The sequence below is a fragment of the Gymnodraco acuticeps genome, unplaced genomic scaffold, assembly GCF_902827175.1.
Source record: "Gymnodraco acuticeps unplaced genomic scaffold, fGymAcu1.1, whole genome shotgun sequence".
Classification (NCBI taxonomy): Eukaryota; Metazoa; Chordata; class Actinopteri; order Perciformes; family Bathydraconidae; genus Gymnodraco; species Gymnodraco acuticeps.
In genome coordinates, this window is record NW_022989820.1 from 45,496 (window position 1) to 66,259 (window position 20,764).

At 41.9% G+C, this 20,764-nt stretch overlaps 1 protein-coding gene across 2 annotated transcripts; it reads right to left on the reverse strand.

Moving 5' to 3' along the window:
* Positions 1–474: 474 nt before the first annotated feature.
* Positions 475–18,990, reverse strand: LOC117557783 (cytochrome P450 4B1-like). 2 transcript variants are annotated; one of them, XM_034233741.1, is made up of 12 exons: positions 18,696–18,990; positions 6,462–6,606; positions 4,904–4,948; positions 4,674–4,801; positions 4,290–4,414; positions 4,046–4,200; positions 3,780–3,886; positions 2,930–3,120; positions 2,715–2,848; positions 2,389–2,453; positions 1,499–1,581; positions 475–1,190 (listed from the first exon to the last, which is right to left on the reverse strand). In XM_034233741.1, exons 1-12 carry the CDS (start codon positions 18,885–18,887, stop codon positions 1,019–1,021), a joined length of 1,542 nt encoding a protein of 513 aa, XP_034089632.1. In that variant the 5' UTR covers positions 18,888–18,990; the 3' UTR covers positions 475–1,018. The 2 variants fall into 2 exon arrangements, with proteins under 2 accessions (XP_034089632.1, XP_034089633.1); XM_034233742.1 differs by lacking the exon at positions 18,696–18,990 and adding an exon at positions 18,645–18,651.
* Positions 18,991–20,764: the final 1,774 nt, after the last annotated feature.

Sequence of the window (20,764 nt, forward strand, 5' to 3'; positions counted from 1 at the left end):
CAGTCAAGAAATGACGCTTCGTGATTGGCCCAACACATCAGCCGTTAGCTGTTAGCACACACTCAGAGCTCACAGCTCCTCATATCTGTTCAGAAACGGGACAAAAGTTAAACACATACAAAACACAGACTGTCTATGTCATGGTGAATACAGTCGCTGCTTTATTTATGTCTGTATGACGTTGTTGTGAGCGTGGACGGATCAGCTACAGGTTAGTTTAGCCTGATCGATCCAATTCCATTAAGAAAACACGCATTTTAAAAGCTCCGTAAGATAATGTTTACACCTTATGGCTATCAAGTCTTCCACCAAGCCAAAATGTAACCCTAAAAGCCTGAATAGCTTTCTCTGTTTTTTTTACTGACAGCTACTTTCCATAAATAATAAAGCATAAAATAAAACATTTTATTTATTAACAATAAAATAATTTAAAGAATCCAATGTGTATAACAATGAATTCTTGAAGAGAATGAATGGAATGGAAAAAGTGCTTTATTATAAAAATATTTAACGTGAGGAGTCGGGAAAGTTAAAGAATCAAAATACATGGCTGATTTTGAAAACGTAATGATTCAATGTGAACGATTACACCACATTACATCAACTGAAATGTTGCACAAGGGTGCAATGTCAATAAGAGTGCCTCTGACCTGTTAAAGGTCACACTAACACTTCCATGAACACATTTACATAATGCCAAGGTGCTCTGTACAAAGCTTAGCTAAACCAGTTGAGATGCATTTATAAATGGTGAAACAAAAATGTTACTTAGGTTTTCCTTTTGACGATCACAAAAGTCATCTTCCTTTTATATGTAAAGTGCGATAAATGTCTCATTAACACAGGTTCCAGTGTAAATAATCATTAGACACTTGATAAAATACTTAACAGTTAATCACTTCATTAGTATCTGTTTGTGATTATTTGTTAGTTTAAAAGTTGAGTCAAATCATAGAAGAAGTTCCCTTATGAGTCATTTATTTCCCAGGTTTTTTTCAACAGTTATTTCCATTTTCACTCATGGGTCTACAGGTTTTATTTTGATGTGGAGGCCATTAAGTGAACGAAGCACCAGTCGAGGAACTATCTGTGGTGTTTGCGTCGGGTCCTCGATCAGATGGTATCTCTTCAGTGTCAGCGCTGTTGACACTTTCAGCTCGTTCATGGCAAAGTTCTGACCAATGCAGTTTCTGAGAGAGAAAAACAGCACCAATGAGAGGAATATGGGGACAAATTAAGCTTTAAAGTAACATCATATAGGAAGACAGCACTTAAGGTTATGTAAATCAGATGAACAGTCAATACCAAATGATATATATATTTTTGATTTACATAATATTGGAATAGGTTGGACAAGAAGATATGGCAACAGCCTTTCAGTAAGCCTTTCGTGTTTGCCAAATGTGTTTTTTACTGCAGGGCTATTGTATTGTAATGTAAACTTAGCTGTAGCCATATTTTTAGTGAGCTAGTCACACGGTATCATATGAGGACAAACCTTGGCCCAGCAGAGAAGGGCACGAATGCGTGAGGAGACCTCTTGGAAACATTCTCCGGGAGAAAACGCAGTGGGTCAAAGACCTGGGTTGACACAAGATGGAAAAACAAACACCAGTGTGGCATTAATCACAATCTCTTGCACTTAAAAGTGGGGTAGGTAATTTTGGAGAAACCAGCTCGAGTGCGCTAGAATTTGAAAATACACAACTGGAAAAAATCTGCCACTTCCTCACAGAGCCTCTCCTCCAACACACACGAACACGCCAATGACCAATGAGGGCACGAGATCAGTTTGTGCACAGATGGAAGGCTGACAGGCAGGTAGGCCATCCAGTTATTTTAGCCGGGCCGGCTCAGATGATTGGTCGTGCTTTTTACAGTACCACGGCTTCCACTGATGACATTTCTTTATGGATTTCTTGTCAAAGCACTTCAGATATTCATTGCTATCGGGATGTTAAGAGCATTCCGTGGAATATAACAAAAAGTGTATCTCGAGCCGGTTTCTCAAACTTACCTACCCCACCTTTAATATGTCGTTGCTGCTATAGTATACTGCCATGTGGTAAATACTTGTGTGTGCTGCTCTTGCTCTTTTGCATATCATGTATTTATGTGTTGCTATGTTTACAAATGTCATGTTCTTATATCTTGTATGTCAGGGACTATGGATGGAAATTAGCTCAAAGCTAAAATGTGGCATATTTACACTTGAAGCATTATTTGTCTAAAGTGTTCATTAATGTGCATTGTCCCTATTCAAATAAACGATTACATGAAAATGAAAAAAATTATTTAAAAACATTTTATGTACAAGTATCATAGGTTTACTTTTATGGGCACATGTGAGCTTACACATTTGATCACAGAATGATCTTCTTTACTTACTTCAGGGTTTTCCCAGACAGTTGCATTCCTGTGAAGCGAATACACACTTGTTCCAATATGACTCCCTACAAATAAGAGCAAAACAAAAATGTATTTGTAATGGGGAAAACAATTCATATATTATGTTTGAGACAATTTTGCAAACCTGCTGCTATAATTCAAACCATGAAGGTTAACAGGTTCATTTGTGCAAGCTTGACTCAATAAAAATAACTGTTAATCCTTAACTAAAAAGTTAACCTTTACCAAAGGGTATACACGTTTGATGCATGCAACTGTATGGTGTTTTATTCACATTCATCTGCAAATAACCATTAAAGCCAAACCTGCAGGCAAAGTTCTTCCATCAAAAAACGTAATGGTCTTGGTGGTGATTCTGGACATTCCTGGTACCGGAGGGTAAAGGCGGAGGGACTCTTTTATGAACATTGTAGTGTATGGAATTTTACTGAGATCCTCCCTAAAAAGTAAACAGACAAGTGTTAGTTCAACAATTGGCAGCACTGAGATACATTTGCATTGTTTTCAAATGTAAGCCTACCACTCCATGGTGTCCTTGCCATCCAGGGCTTGAAGGACCTCATCCCGGCACATCTTCTGGTACTCTGGGTGGCAGGCCAGAGAGTAGAGGATGAAGGACATGGCACTGGCTGTAGTGTCATGGCCCTCAAACATGAAGGTGTCCACTTCTGCTTGTATATCTTCATCTGACATACCCTGTTTGTTCTCATCCTTAAATAAAAGGCAAACTTAAAACATGAGTAATCAACATATGTCTTAATGTGACACTACTACTCCAATTAAAAACCGTACAAATTGTAGGCCTATTGGAATTGGCACAGAAACAGCTAATGTCTGTTGGCTCCTTTTACAGATCAACTCTGTTTGGAAAGAAAGGAATCATTGCCATGTTAGTTACTGAGTTACAGAGGTGTCCTTGATTCGCTTATTATATTGATTATATGTGCACTACAGGAATGTATAACTTTTACGTTGCTGCTCAAGAGTCCCTCATAACAGTAAAATAACCAGACTGTTGCCTTTGTACCAGTGGCCTTTGACCAGTGGCCTCATGCTCAGCATATCAATGCTCTTTCGAAAAAACTTTTGCCCTAGTTTTTTGCCCCTTCCAGGTTAAGCACATACAGTATAATATTTGCATCATCTCAGGTTATAAACATGACACAACTACGCTTTTTTAATGTGCGGCAACTTAAGGCTGTTCATGCTTTAAATATCTCATTACTAAAATGATCACGATTATTAATTCATTATCTCTATAGAGAGCTTACTGCTTTGACAATTGCAGTTTTTACGTATGTTGTTTTTTTCATTGATCAGAAGTGTCTCATTTTGTGAATTCAATACATGGCACATAAGACATAACATACTCTCGCTAAGAGAAGGATGTCCAGAAAGTCCACGTTTCTCTTTCCCTGTACGCGATCCAGCTCGTTCTCCTCCTTGAGTGCTTCTTTCCTCTTTCGTATGACTTCCCCTTCAAAATAAGAGAATAATGAATGAGCATATCCCCAGTAACTCTTCAAATGCAGCAACCATAAACCTACAGTTTAGAGCCTATACAATTTCGATGTATGGGCAAGCTAAATTCAGTTTTAGATTGTCATGATGAAGGTAATATCTGTGAACATCTTACCTGTGTGACTGTGAGCCACCTTGCATGCTTTTCTTAGTCTGAAGCCATGTGGGCTGAGGTAGAAAATGAGGTCATTGTGGTATGGAAACGTCCTGAACCGCAGATTAATCAAATTACTGAGCTCATAGACTGCCTTGATGTATTCATTTGTTCCGCTGAAATAAGAACGTAGACAAACAGTTCAGACAACTGAGAACATAAACCTGTAATTGTGAATGGCGGGAAAACATTTGTATGGACTCGCCTCTCGGTCTGACAGTTGCTGTTGTAGCTGAACGCACACTTCATGATGCTGTCCAGTGTCATAAGGCTCACGTGGTTAAACAATTCAAAGGACTCATTGGTTTTTGCATAACTCTCCCATTTGTCCTGGCAACAGTGAAAGAACAGATGTGAGGTCTCAGCAGGACGTGGAAAAACCTTCAACAAACTTAGCTGGAACAACTTTGACACAAAATAGCTGCAGCATCTGGAAAGCCTAAGCCTATATTTCCTCCACATCACTTCACAATTGACTACTTATTATAGCACTTTACACAAAAGCATTTTCCTTGTACAATATGTGAAATGCAACTTGGCAAAAAAACATACACTGATTTTATGAACAAAAAGACTGTCATTAACGTACCAGCATAGTTTTAACAGAGTCTGACATCATATTTACGTAGGGTTTCAAAACTTCATAATGGAAACCTGGGGTCAAGAGCCTTCTGTGGCGAAACCACTTCTGACCTTCAGACACCAATAAGCCATCACCTGAAGACAGAGGCAGTATGTGTCAGCGAGGCAAGCAGCTTAACAGGAAATACTGTGCAGTAAGCCAAAATATGCTGTAGGAGAAAGTAAAAGCAATCTTACCAATCCAAGGCTTAACAAAAGTATATGCCATATTATCTTTTGGCTCTGTTATGAAACAAACAATTACAGATTATGTTACATTGACCTTTGTTTATTGAAATGCAGATAATAAACCAATATGAGTCTACATGTATACGACGTAGTAAAAAGCATTGTCAAAAGATGAATTTAACTTAACGGCTACATTGTTAAGGTTTATGACTTCAGTAAAGATTAGGGATGTAACAATACCAAAAACTCACGGTACGATAATATCGCGATAACAAGTCCACGGTACGGTATTTATCGCGATATTGAATAATAAAGAAAAAAAGCATTTTAGTAGGATAGCAGTATTTTAAAGTGTCAAAAACAAAGTGACAGTAACAAACTGGAACAAGAAAACCAGTGTTTTTGTACCTATAGTACTACCAAACAAAGTAGGCATTTTCTTTGTGCCACTGCATCTCACAAATAAACAAGGACATTTAATAATCAGACCCTGCAAACAAATAAATCAAGTTTCACTTTAGTTTTTCAAGTAACTCAACTCAAACTCACTAGTCACTCACTCAGCATCATCAGACAGGTTTTTAGGAATATGAGAATGTCCACATTTCCAGGTATTTATAAACTGGGAATTTTGGGCATTTACAATATCCCCTGCTCTGGAAAAAACTCTCTCGCTTGGTACTGATGTTGCGGGGACAGCAGTGGTCGCGTTAACCGAATATTTTATTTAACAATGACCGAAAAATCTGAAAGCAGTCTGTCATTTTGACAGATTAGAATAAACTCGGAACAGCGCCAACGTTTCCCCGCAGCGAGGCTCTGGTGTTATGCCGTGTTATGCATGCCCTCCAAAAGGAAATGATATAGTTTCCAAACCGTACTTTGCCGTACAGATCAACACATGTCTGGGAGGTTTTGTTTTACGCTGTGCACGCTCCGGCGAGGTGCATGCACACACGGCATAACACCGCCCCCCCCCGTTGACAGTTCACGAGCGTGCTCTCTCGTGAACTGTTCAGACCCGACGGGTAATAAGGGATATGACGGACATTTTACGATCCTGTCTGTCAAAATGACGGACAGCGAAAAAGTCTAACGCCACCTCAGTGGGACGGAGAGATATGCTTTGGCCATGGGTGACAGCAGTGGGTCAAACTGTGCATTGTCTCTCCACCCACCACTTCAAAAACAATACAGTTGTTGCCCAGAAGGTGAGGCTTATTGACAGAGATATAAATATACTGTTGGTAGGCCTACTTGTCAATGTCTCTAGGTGTGTAAATGTAGTAAATACGATGTCCTTTTGTGTTCTGTTGTTTTATGTTCATGTTGTAACCTACTTGCTGCCATGTTGGACAGGTCTCTCTTGAAAAAGAGATCGATGATCTCAATGGGACCACCTGGTTAAATAAAGGTTTAAAACAAAAAAAAGTGTTTAAAATGTTTTTTTGCGGCAATATCGCGGTAGATTTTGTCAGTCTCACGACGGTATTGGGACGTTTATTTACCGCGATATTCGGTATATCGTTACATCCCTAGTAAAGATATAAAACAATGGCTCACACACCTGTAGATGTCAATATAGTTTTCACATAGTCTGGATGGTGAATGCTGAGGAAACAAGCAAGGGGACCAAACCACATCGGGAAAGCATAAGGGTACTGCTGTCCCCATTTCACAATCTTTTTCAAGTCCGACCCATCCTGTTTAAACTGAAAGTAAAAACATAAAAACATAGGTTAAGCTTAACCAATATGCTGGAGCCTGAAGAGGACAAAGTTATCCCCTGAGTTGTGATGCTCTATAAACTAATACTCAACTTCTAAGTTTAAGCCTTAATTGCATCCAAATTGTTACTTAAATAAATGTAAAGAAGTTCAAATCAGGGACAACCCAAATTAAATAACACCAATAATAATTAAAACTGCGGTCGCACTTGTGCGCGCAGTGATGAGCGGGCCCTCGCGTCCGTGCGCCTGTCGGGGAGGGCAGCCGGTCGTCCCGGCGTTAAGTAGACGCGCGCGAGTCCTGGGAAATGAGCCGTTTCTCATTTCTATAATTTTCGCGTCCCAGACGTCGAGGATCGATTATCGAGGAAGCTGTCTGGAGGAGCCGTAACCGAGGACACAAAGATGTAGAGGAGAGCGGAGAGAGGAGTCTCTCTGGAGGAGCTATAACCGAGGGTACACTGAAGTATTCTCCGGAGACGATTTCAGCCAACAGTGATGTTTAAAAGAGGTGTGACGCATGGCTGGACTTCTGTCAACGAAGCACAGCTCTGCAAATTGTTACCGTTGTGATTATAAGCTATTTGAGATGATCAAATGTGCATCAGACTTTCTGCCGTTTACCGTTTGTTTACTCACTAATCACATCTCCCCTGGATGTTAGGCTATGTTTTTTTCAATACAACTGCTTTCATTGTGACGCAATGTTTACAGTGAGAACAGCTGCTGAGGTCAGTGCAGAAAGCAGAACAGTGTGTATAATATATATCGCTCAATAATAAATGTAACAAGCCTACATTTCACACTTTATTTGTAGGCTTTAGGAGATATCTACAAATAAAGAGTAGAGTTAGGGAGTGTATGTGTATGTGTCTGTTGTAATGAATATGCCGCCAGCAAAGGGCGTTGTTGGACTAACAGTAGGTGTGTGTGTGTGTCTGTTTGTGTGTGTGTGTGTGTGTGTGTGTGTGTGTGTGTGTGTGTGTGTGTGTGTGTGTGTGTGTGTGTTGATGTGCCAGGCAGACAGACAGGTCTCAGTAGCTTATCTGACATATAATTGGTCAAAAATGGTACATTCTCCGTTAGCCTACGAGCTCCCCGTTTGAGCGAAGAACTATTCCTTCTCAATGTAGAATGACATTGGATATGCGCTGAATTTGTCCTGGATTGGAATTTTTTCGATCATTCCCCTATGAGGAGTTTGCAGAAATGTCCTTAAAATGCATGAGAAACGCACATTTGTCAAAATGGCCGACTTTCTGGGGGGCGGGGCTAATGGAAGGCAATTTGAAATATGTGTGCAATCATAATAGCAATATGTATACAGCGTTTCGTGAATATTGGAAAAAGTATACGCGAGTAGTTTGGAGTCATTTGGAGTCATTTGTGACATGTAAATCGTAAAAAATGGTGTATTCGCTGTTAGCTTACGACCTCCATGATTGAGCTATCAAAAATGTTCTTCTCAATTTAGCATCATATTGGATAGGGGCTGAACTTGTGCTGGATTTGAATTTTTCCGATCATTCCCCTAGGAGGAGTTTGCAATAATGTGCTTAAAATGCATGAAAAACGCACATTTTTCAAAATGGCCGACTTCCTGGGGGGCGGGGCTAATGGAAGGCAATTTGAAATATGTGTGCAATCATAATAGTAATGTGTATACAGCGTTTCGTGAATATCGGAAAAACTATATGCGAGCAGTTTGGAGCAATTTGCGCCATGTAAATCGTCAAAAATTGTGTATTCGCTGTTAGCTTACAACCTCCACGAGTGATTTTTCAAAAATGTGCTCCGCAATTAAGTATCATATTGGATAGGGGCTATACCTGTCCTGCATTGGAATTTTTCCGATCATTCCCCTAGGAGGAGTGCGCAAGAACGTGCTTAAAATGGCTGAAAAACGCACATATTTCAAAATGGCCGACTTTTTGGGGGGCGGGGCTAATGGAAGGCAATTTGAAATATGTGTGCAATCATAATATCAATGTGTATACAGTGTTTCGTGAATATCGGAATAACTATATCCGAGTAGTTTGGACTAATTTGCGACATGTAAATCGTCAAAAATGGTGTATTCGCTGTTAGCTTACAACCTCCACGATTGAGCTATCAAACATTTTCTTCTCAATTAAGTATCATATGTGACCTGCTCCATCGAAATCAGTCGCATTGACCCGAAAACACATTTTGAGTTGTATACACTGTTGGAAAGAGGATATTCATAGCTTTCTAATGATATCAGGATTGTTTTTGTACTCCAAATATTAATCGAAATACGTCACATTATATAATGACTGTCACCGAGTCATCATTTTGAGAAAAAGGCCTTCAAAGTTTCCTCTTCTCTGGAATCCATCGATCTGATTGATTATTAGCGGAGCAAATGATCAAAATATTACGGAGGGAATATATTTTCATTTGGAGGGGAAGCTCGCGAGTGTGTGTGTATACGTTTGTGTGTGTGTGTGTGTGTTTGTGTAATTTTGCGTTTGTGTGTATTGTGTTTGTTTCCCGGGGAAAACACTCACGAGAAACACCGGCTGTTGTTATGCCTGCAGTGACGTTAAGTTACTCCGTTCTCCGCTTGTAATTATGCCGTTACAAGCTTCAAAGTTGTATTTATTATCTGAATTTGCCGAAACAAGTTTAATATTCTGAAAGCCAAGACTTTGTTTAATTGAAATCAGATGAAAACAAACTGTAACGGACCCCGCCGTGTTATCTATGATTACTATACTCTTACATTCATAATTTCAGCCGGAGGGAGGGGGGCGGCGCTGCGGAAGAGCAGATTGCGAGTGAGAGGTGCCTGTCTTCGTCCCTTTACAAGCTTCAAAAATGTATTTATCGTGTGATTTTGGAAATACAAGTTTCATATTCTGAAAGCCAAGACTTTGTTTGTTTAAAATCAAACAAAACACCCGAACCCCGAAAAAATAGTTTTTTACGTAAATCCACATTTATTTTTGAAATGAGCCGTTGCGACTTCCGACTGATTTCGATAGAGCGGGTCACATATTGCATAGGGGCTGAACGTGTCTTGGATTGGAATTTTTCCGATCATTCCGCTAGGAGGAGTTTGCAAGAATGTGCTTAAAATGGCTGAAAACCACACATCTTTCAAAATGGCCGACTTCCTGGGGGGCAGGGCTAATGGAATCTATATACAAATATGTCCGCAATTCCATGAGGAATGTCTGTGCCAAAATTCGTGAAGTTCTGAGAAACTATATGTGACTACCACACAATAGGGGGCGCTAGTGAGCAGTTTTTTTGAAAATGTACGGTTTTTTTTTTACATTCTCGAAAAAGTCTTGGGCTCTGACGTGTGTCCCAAGTTTTGCGTCCGAAGCTCATTTTATGCTATCGCAATTTTAAAATAACGTATAGGCCACGCCCACATTCTGAATTTGTTGCGACACTTTAAATCTGAGTTTGTAGTCACCCCGAGAGTATGTGTAAAAAATTAAAAAAAAATTCGTCTATCCGCTCTTGAGTTATAAATTGGTGGTGTTTTTGGCGCCCCCTATAGTTCTAAATGAAAATTATTCGGTGTGCCTATTTCCCAAGACAGACTGAACCTTTCCACCAAAATCTGTGGTGAATGGATACATTGTTGATGAGTTATGAGCATTTCTTTATAAGCCCCGCCTTTTTGCGAGTACGTTTTAATTCATGGCGGAAATATTTATGCTTTGAACATACTCATCTCCTAGGGCAGGCCTATTCAAATGGCGGCCCGCGGGCCAGATGCGGCCCAGAACCAACTCCCGAGTGGCCCAGCCTCCCGTAGCCAAATTCCTACACTAGTACAGACCATGAACGCAACACTCTGCGTTGCATAGAAACCACCAAACCACAACGCAGCACGTTTTTTGAAAGTGCATCTAGTGGTGCTAGTAACGGTGGCCATATGATAGCAACTCTAAAACATGTCCCTCTCAACTCTGAAGCGTAAACTGAGACAAAACGGTCATTGATCTTGTGGAGCAGAAGCGCGCATTCCAAGTCAAGCTGGACCTTTTCGCGACCGACTTGAGCACGGGTCGGATGCTGCATTTTCCGACGCTCCACAAACACATCACATCCCCGGCACAAATCACGGATGTGATGACAGATTTCATTGCGAGGTTGAAAGAGAACTTTGCCGGCCGATTGGATGGACTTGCTCTGCCCACAGAGGTGATGGGCTTTGCCAGAGACCCCTTCACTGTTGCAATAGAGGGGGACGTATCAACCAGAGCAAAGGAAATGGTCCCCTCCATCGACGAGGGGAAATTTACACTGGGACTTATTGACATGCATTCATCCGTAACCATGGCACAAGAGCAGCGCACTAACGGGCCAGAGAAGTTTTGGAATGACGTCAACAAACAGCAGTTCCCTAACGTTCAGAAAGTAGCGACCTGTGTGCTCAGTATGTTTGGATCAACATACAAATGTGAATCAAGCTTTTCACACATGAACTCAATAAAAAGTTAGTTAGTTACCCTTATCTCTTGTTATGGGTCTGTGCAGGGTTTGACAGTTATTTTTGTATTCATTTAAATTAACTTTGTAATGTGTCTGGGTCAAATGTGACCAAAACGTATGATTTTTTTTGTTATTACTTGAAATGTGAAACAATTATAGTTCAGTCAGACAACTCACGTGTTCCTTTAACATGTTTATTAGAAGCAGCATATAGTTGAGTTTGGCGACTAGGCTCGGGCATCATCACTCCATAGATATACATAGCACGATGAGTGATGATTAAATAACTAACCCCCGAGCCTACAGGTGGAAGCTGGGGTGGAAGCTGGGGTGGTGGTGGGGCAGGCAAGCAGCAGCGACGTAGAGGTAGCTGCAGCAATAGCAGCAGCAAGCAATGCATAGAGAGAGATCTGGCAGGTTAAATAGAGCGGCATATTAAGGAGACTCTGTTTGGTTGGTTGTAGAGTGGCAAGTAGAGGGCTGATAAGTAGAGGGCCTAGCGAGCTGCCATGTGGCCATTCCCCCTAAGCACAACGGCTTTAAGGGGAATATACTACTAATTGAGACTGCTATGTGTAGGCCTCAGGAATAGCCCAGAGCCGATTCTTCCCTGAGCACAGTGGCTTTGAGAGGAATATACTACCTATATATGCTACCTAATGAAACTGCTATGTGAAGGCCCGGGAACAGCCCGAAAAGCCATCCCCCTTAAGCACCACGGCTTTGAGGGGAATATACTACCTAGTGACTGCTATGTGAAGGCCCGGGAACAGCCCGAAAAGCCATCCCCCTTAAGCACCGCAGCTTTAAGGGGAATATACTAGCCTACCTAGTGACTGCTATGTGTAGGCCTGAGGAATAGCCCAGAGCCGATTCTTCCCTGAGCACAGCGGCTTTGAGAGGAATATACTACCTATATATACTACCTAGTGACTGCTATGTGAAGGCCCGGGAACAGCCCGAAAAGCCATTCCCCTTAAGCACCACGGCTTTGAGGGGAATATACTACCTAGAGAGACTGCTATGTGTAGGCCTGGAAGTGACCAGTGCCGACCCCCCACCAGCACCGCGGCTTTGAGGGGAATATACTACCTATCAAGACTGCTGTGTCTAGGTCTTTGAGGCAGCGACAATGAGATTTCCCCACCAAGCATGCAGCTATGATGGGAATATACTATAATGAAATAAATATAATCTAACCCAGCAACCACCTGGTATGCAAAAACTGAATTCTACAGATATACATCTTTGAACGTTTACTCATCATCGAGTAATGCAAGAGCTCATTTTTCTTAATCTCTTTCATTTTTTGTAAAGCACTTTGAATTGCCTTGTGTTGAAAAGTGCTATATAAATAAACTTGCCTTGCCTTGCCTTGCCTTGCCTTGCCTTGCCTTGCCTTGCCTTGCCTTGCCTTGCCTTGCCTTGCCTTGCCTTGCCTTGCCTTGCCTTGCCTTGCCTTGCCTTGCCTTGCCTTGCCTTGCCTTGCCTTGCCTTGCCTTGCCTTGCCTTGCCTTGCCTTGCCTTGCCTTGCCTTGCCTTGCCTTGCCTTGCCTTGCCTTGCCTTGCCTTGCCTTGCCTTGCCTTGCCTTGCCTTGCCTCATGGTTGTTTGTGCTGAAAGGATCTCATTCATGTGAGGCATGATATAGCGCTGGTGGGCAGAAGATGACCGACGGCCCAGGATACTCAGGGTTGAGGTAGTCGGATATAGAGCTGCGGTTGTGGCTGTGCAGATTCTTAAACAGTGGGAATAACGATCTGGGGGCAGGTCGCAGCTTAGGCAGAGATCACGCAGCTTGGAGGAGAACCCTCGTCGTTGGGTTTGCAGCCATCGAATAAACATGGGTGCCGACCCATGTGTCAGAGGGCAATGATGCGAGAAGTTCAGCATGGAAGATAAAGGACAAAGAAAACAGTGTTAGTTTTAGCAATGATTATTCGTGGTTCCTTGACTCCCCAAACAGAACTGTCAGACATTGAATGTTTCAAAACAGTGTGTATATTTGATCTCCAAAGTTAATTCAGTAAGGGAGAGATTATGCTGAGGATTAAAAGGTGAGAGGTCTGTGTATATTCACCACCTGAGAAACCAATAGAAAGCTGTAACAACTGCATCTGACGTTTATCAATGTATAGTGAAACCCCTTTGCCTGAACTTATACATTAACCTTTGCACGGGTGCAAAGTTAAGAGGCAGTCTTTATCATTGTGTGGAGGACGTGCCTGCTTAAGGCCCTTGAGGAGCAAATTAATGAACTCTAGCGTGGCTTAATACTTAGCACTTGAAGATTGCAGGATTGAATGAAAATACAATTAATGCATGAACAACTATTATATATATTGCATAAGTACACAGAGGAGGTTGGGACAGAAGAAGATAAAGTACCAAGCTGAATTGTATGCTTTGAATCATGCTCTTGGTTGGAGGCAGAATATGGGAAATCCTTGAGGGCTTGACGTGTAGATCCAGAGTCATTTGGTTGAATGAAGGGCATGGCAAGCTGGTGGGGCAAACCACTCATTGTGAAATCCCCCGAACCAGCAGAAGGCGCAGCATCTGTAAGTAACTAGAGAGGATCTGAGGACACTGCAAGGTCATTATAAAAGAATGAACATAACATTCCACTCGTCGCAGAGGGGCTAAGGACCAAAGATCTGAGCAATAGCCATCTCTAAGATTGCATTCATGCCGAATAGTCCGCGTCTTTACACCAGACGCAAGTGTATTATATCGTTTCATTTGCAGTTTCAACAATTGGCGGGACATCAAGCGGATAAAATGCAGATCCCAGCAATTCCTACAGTAGCCTGCATCATGGAGCATTGGCAGGTTATTTTCATACTGCTGTTAATCTGGAGAGTACATCAACAGACTCTGCGGCCGGCGCATAGGATTATAAATCGGACAACGTGCATTAAAAACATTATAACACATAATGAGACGTTATGCAGTGAGGAGGTTTCACCGATGACAGGTGGCTCTGATGAGATTGTACCACTGCCTTTTCTCTGTACACAGGGGACCAGTGAGGTAAGCAGTCACCAGAATGAATGCATGACCCTATAGGTTACTGGATGTTGCACACAGCATAGATAGCAAAACAAGCGATGACGGGCAAATAGTTGTTTCCCATGTTTTGATGCGGACTACGTCACACCAGCAATGAACCTCTCCAGAGTTTACTAGCGAGCGACTCGAGACCACCTCTTTTAGGCGGAGCAGAGGTATCGGACTGCTTCCACACCAATCCAACGAACCGCATCAAGGGGTTAACGCTACAGGACCGATTCAATAGTACTAACCAAGCAGGTGTGAACGTGACCTAAGACTATGGTGCCTTAAGGTTTGGACAGAAAGGCTAGCGCTTGTTCCTTATAAATATAAAACATCTCTTTTAGAGAGACTACCAGTGGGAGACCATAATTGAAGGCAGTAATCAGTATTGAATGTATTACAAGTCTAATATGTAGTATAACGTAGAGCACTTTGAACATTTGGAAAGGCGCTAAATAAATAACATGAATTGTAATTATGGCTGTTCTGATGCGGGACAGCTTGTCTGGTGGCAGTGAAGCTTGCATCAGCACACTATCGAGAATGATACCGATAATTCTAGACGTGTGGAAGGGCTTCCAGTTCCTGTTCTGAAAGAGGTAGGCCTAGCTGTTGAAAAGTTTTATCTGGGAAAGTTAACTAGGAAATGGTTAAAAGATGGACACCAAGGGGTGCTTGCAGGTGTTGCAGAGAATCCAGCATACTGCTTCTGATGAGGTGTCAAAGAAACGTGGGCTACTATGGAAACCAAATGCACATTTGATTGTAAAACCTAAAAATATATATGCCACAGAAGGCATATGGGATGTATGCTTTCCCTGCCATGTCATCTACAGAGCAAAGAAACGGGAAAAATCTTTAGTAGTTAATAATACTCTTAACAGAATAATCGTGAGGAACTAACGGCTCAATAAAGAAACGTTGCTAGAATAATTCCTCCTAGCACTAGGCTAGGGGCCTGTCGTGTTTTTAAACGTTTAAATAGCAGCACTTGTAATACTCCTGGCTCCTTCAGTGCAAACTTCAGTCTTGAGTGCAGGTTTCAACAGACATGGGTCCCTGGGAGCCAGCATAACCTGCTAAGAAACCTTGATTTAAGCCTGTGATAAGGTCATTTGACGAACATCTGTGATTAGAAAGAGCTTGGAAACGATTTGCAGCATGAAGCCTCCTGAGGCACACCCAGCGAGGGGCAGATATTGCAGGTAGAGCTTAATTCCTGTAAGGAAAAACTCTTCTTTGGTAGGTGATTAAATGTACATGGCCGCTTGGCAGAGAATGATTCATGGTATTCATAGAAAAGACACTGTAGGAGATTGAAGTCTAAAATGATGGTCAAAAATGTATCGAGCTTCCCTTCATATTCACGTGATGGAAATTATTAATTTATTTCCGTTTTTAATTTCATTGATTTATAGTAGGCCTAGTATAAATACTTATACACATACAACTTCTGTATAATTGCCTCAAATATGACTTACTGCAGGCCAAATATTTCCATAATAAAACATTGCTTATGCAGAATAGTATTATACACTGAACAAAAATATAAACGCAACACTTTTGTTTTTGCTCCCATTTTTCATGAGATGAACTCAAAGATCTAAAACATTTTCTATATACACAAAATAACCATTTCTCTCAAATATTGTTCACAAATCTGAAAAAATCTGTGATAGTGAGCACTTCTCCTTTGCCGAGATAATCCGTCCCACCTCACAGGTGTGGCATATCAAGATGCTGATTAGACAGCATGATTATTGCACAGGTGTGCCTTAGGCTGGCCACAATAAAAGGCTACTCTGAAAGGTTAGGGTAATGTTGTGAATCGAGTGGCCCATGGTGGTGGTGGGGTTATGGTATGGGCAGGCGTATGTTATGGACGACGAACACAGGCCACTCGATTCACAACATTACCCTAACCCTAACCCTACCCCTAACCCTCACACCAGATACTGACTGGTTTTCGGACCCCCCCAGATCCCCCCAATAAAGCAAAAATGCACGTTTCAGAGTGGCCTTTTATTGTGGCCAGCCTAAGGCACACCTGTGCAATAATCATGCTGTCTAATCAGCATCTTGATATGCCACACCTGTGAGGTGGGATGGATTATCTCGGCAAAGGAGAAGTGCTCACTATCACAGATTTCTTCAGATTTGTGAACAATATTTGAGAGAAATGGTTATTTTGTGTATATAGAAAATGTTTTAGATCTTTGAGTTCATCTCATGAAAAATGGGAGCAAAAACAAAAGTGTTGCGTTTATATTTTTGTTCAGTGTATATACCTGCCAAGATTCGATTCCTAAGGAACTGCTGCTGCAGGGGGCAGGAAGCTAGAACTCGTGGCTGGATCTGGGACTCCAATTCCCAGAATCCTCTGGAGTGTGACGTCAGCGGCACAACGTGGTTGAACGCGGAAGTAGAAACATTTGTTTACGAGTTTGTTCACGGGAATATATCGTGCAATTAAAGGCTTCAAGCGCTGATTTTACTTCGAGAAGGTAGGACAGGATGGCAGGTACTTTGGGAATGCCGGAGTCAGCTTGCTCCTGCCTTTTTTGGTGTTTAAATACCCACCGACCGAGAGACAGTGCGACTCTTAGCTGACACACAAGAGAGGGGTTGTTACCGGAGCTGGCGTAGAACTCAAGACTTCCTCTGGCCCAAAGGATATTAAAAGTTACTCCAGATGAAGACGGAAGGGAGTGGGACACCTGAATGTGTGTCGTGCGGGAGCTGTGGCTCGTTCCAGCGGCGTCACTCTGAACCATGCTCTGAGCTAGCCTGTGTTTCGGGAATGAGGCATTTCTTACGGTTTCTTGCGTATGATAATTTGGTTCCAGAGTCGGAGATTGCAATAGACATTTGCAAGGACAGCACCGGCAGGCAAGCAGCAGCAACATGAAACACAGCAGCAGGAACATGAACGCAGCAATAGCAAGTGAACACAGCAGTGGCAGCAGCAATCAGCAGCGACGTAGCTGCAGCAATAGCAGACACATTACCCTAGGACCTAGGGTAATGTGTCTGACCCTCCACCGATGCTGTATACGAAGATTGGTGTTGAAAAACTGAAAATTGAAATTTAAGTGAATATTTAACTGTTTTGAACATTATGCCAATTTAAATAAAATAAAATGTAGGCGGAGCTTAGGGTTCCAAGAGGATTATTTGTAGAGCAGGTCCACCCGGATATGTGTGCAAAATTTCAGGTCATTTGGAGTTACGGTGCGACTTTGTACATGTATTCTGAAATGGGTTTTTCATAGGTGGCGCTAGCGAGCACGTTGGAATATTTAACCCATTGACTCCAGAATATTGAATATTTTACCGGTCCTGGCGTCCGTGCAAAATTATACAACTTTTTAAGCATCCTAAAGACCTCAAAAAGAGGAAACGCCAGCACTATAATAATAATTCCACCAATAACAATAGGTGCCTCGCACTTCGTGCTAGGATGCCGTTGGGTCCTAGCGCTCCGTGTTCGGGACCTAATAATAATAACATATGAATACGCTTTGAATTTCCTTTTTTCGCAGGCTTTTCTTTTTGAAAATCTGAGTCTGTTGGCACATGATGAGACTGGGGATGACCTTTGACAGTTGCAACACTGGGGACGCTGCAAAAAGGGACGGTTCATCAATCAATCAATCAATCAATCAATGTTTATTTCTATAGCCCAATATCACAAATGTTACATTTGTCTCAGTGGACTTGCAGTGGTTGCATTCATTCTTATTCCTCTGATCAGAAACATGCTAGAGTGAGGACAGGAAGACACATTCTACATCTGCGGCTGAAATTACTATTCTCCCATGCAAATAAACACATTATATGTCACATTTAATCATCTTAAAATGGTACTGGTGGTTAGCAAACACATTGATTAACTGAGAGAAATGCACAAAGTGTTGCAACTGTCAAAGGTCTCCCCTACTTCAATAAGAAATACATTGTATGCCAGAAACTACAAGGAGCTCAGTCAAGTATTTTGTATATGAACTCAAAACAATCTGACTCTGACTTTTGTTATAGGTGGTATTTCTCCTGTGATCTAAAAAGTCCAGTGGCACAAGAAGGTTAACTTCAATGTAGTGTTTGTATTGCCAGTTCTGCAGAACCCTCCTAATATTTTTCACATTTGTTCACAAGCTACCTCTCGTATTATCTAGACAGCTTTCCACTTCCCATAACAATACTGCACATATTTTATTGTATTATTCTGAGAACTTTGCAATAATATATTGTACGTACGTTTCTTGGTATATCCAGATTGAGTGTAAATCATGTTCTATATCTTAACGCAAATAATAGTTTTTTTATTATTTTTATTTCATTTTTTGGTTGTTTTTCTTACTTTTGTTCCTCTTTAACTGTGTTTATGTTTGCACCATGCACACAAAGGCACATTCCTTGAATGTGTTAACCTACTTGACAATGAACCTGTTTCTGATTCTATTATTATTAATACATTATTATTATTATTACTTGTTTCTTGCACTTGCTTCTGCGTCACTGAGCAGTCATTATACACGTTACCTCCTTTAGATGTCCAAAGAGCCAGTGCGACGGTGGTCCTGGAAACAATTCCATACTTTGCTTCGCAGCTCTTCTTTGGGCGAGCAAGATTGTCAGCTTATAAACAACGGCAACAACACAGAGCACCGCGATCAAGTGGTGCATGTGGGGTAAGCCCAACTGATACTTCACGAAACCCTCAGTTGACTCCATGCTTGCGACCTCCTTGAAGATGAACAGTGATTCACACAACACAGTTTTGTGTGTGTGAGTGTGTGTGAGTGTGTGTGTGTGTGTGTGTGTGTGTGTGTGTGTGTGTGTGTGTGTGTGTGTGTGTGTGTGTGTGATGTAACCACAGGAATGTGGGTGGAGAATATGACCCAACCACTATGCAGTACAGCTCCGTCTGTAGTCACACTCACAGCATGAGGCTCCCTTCTTTCGGGTGTAAAACCTTTGTCTGTGCAGGAGGGGGGCCAGGGGGTAGCTTGGAGTTGCTATAGCAACTCCAACAATTGGCCTGTGTGCGTTAAAGGGGAATGGGTGTGCGTTCTGTCATGACTCCAAATCATTATTGGGGGACTGACTGAGGGCAGAGGGACACACACACACACACACACACACACACACACACACACACACACACACACACACGCACAGGAGATGGAGCAACAGATGGAATCAACAACTGCTGACTCATTGCCTAGGGTCCCGCCCAGAAGTGAAACCGGCCAATGCAGAACTGCCAACTCACTGGCTAGATCGCCCAGAAGTGAAATCGCCAATAACAAATAGCTAGGGAGGAGCAACCGACACAACTACTCAAATAATTTGTATTTAAGCTGTCCCAATGTTCATAATCGGCGCTGTCTTCTGACTGACTGTCCTGGGACGTATCTCACACGGTAGTAAGGCAAGGCAAGGCAAGGCAAGGCAAGGCAAGGCAAGGCAAGGCAAGGCAAGGCAAGGCAAGGCAAGGCAAGGCAAGGCAAGAAGGCAAGGCAAGGCAAGGCAAGGCAAGGCAAGGCAAGGCAAGGCAAGGCAAGGCAAGGCAAGGCAAGGCAAGGCAAGGCAAGGCAAGGCAAGGCAAGGCAAGGCAAGGCAAGGCAAGGCAAGGCAAGGCAAGGCAAGGCAAGGCAAGGCAAGGCAAGGCAAGGCAAGGCAAGGCAAGGCAAGGCAAGTTTATTTATATAGCACTTTCCAACACAAGGCAATTCAAAGTGCTTTACAAAAAATGAAAGAGATTAAGAAAATGGCATTTAAAATCAGTCATTAAAAAGAAAAGCTAATAAAATAAACATTAAAATAAAAAATACATGGATAAAAGTGACAGTGCAATTAAACATTAAAAGAAAAAGTACATGGATAAAAGTTACAGTGCAGTCTAAGATATGAATAGTTCAATTAAAAGCAGCGACAAAAAGAAAAGTCTAGTAGAGTTCTAGTAGAATTCAGCCCGGAGCACTCTGTATTGTACTATTGCAGAGTGCTCTGTATTGTGTATTGTTGTTTTTACCATTAAAACAGATTATTGTTTAACCTTTATCCTGGTGCTTTGAGTTCCTTCTTTTGTAAATTTGACCAGCTCATCAGTCATCAAGGGACGCGCGGAGCAGAGGTGAACCTTCCACCACCGCCATTGGGTGGTGCTACCCCATTGTTTTGTTATGAAAATGTATCTATATTATACACATTCTCGCGAGATCTATCAGGGGTCGTTGTAAGTTAAAGCGCAAACTGTTACTTGGCTAATGTTGTTATAATTCTCAGTATGTGAACACAGATCGAAAATGGAAAGATTTCTCACAACACAAGTCAGCGTAAACGACCGTGATTTTCCAACGGAGCCGGTCCAGCCGGACAACCCTGCTATCCAGAGCCGGCCCGACCCATTAAGCGACATAAGCGGCCGCTTAAGGGGCCCCCAGCAACAACAAAAAAATGAAAAAAAAAAAATCTCAGTACACCGTCGCCGTGATAAGTATGTTTAATTCATTGTGTTAATATGCCTAGATTGCCTACTCTCAAAGTCATGTATTATATTATTGAGTCAATAATATAATACATTAACCGTGCTTTACCTGAACCTC

Excerpts from the sequence above, each read along its gene's own strand:
- LOC117557783 (XM_034233741.1), bottom strand. The coding sequence starts at position 18,887 with ATGGAGTCAACTGAGGGTTTCGTGAAGTATCAGTTGGGCTTACCCCAC. Across the intron at positions 3,121-3,779 it reads ACATCCTTCTCTTAGCGAGA|GATGAGAACAAACAGGGTAT; the intron begins GTATGTTATGTC and ends CTTTTATTTAAG. Across the intron at positions 2,454-2,714 it reads TGGAAGAACTTTGCCTGCAG|GGAGTCATATTGGAACAAGT; the intron begins GTTTGGCTTTAA and ends TCTTATTTGTAG.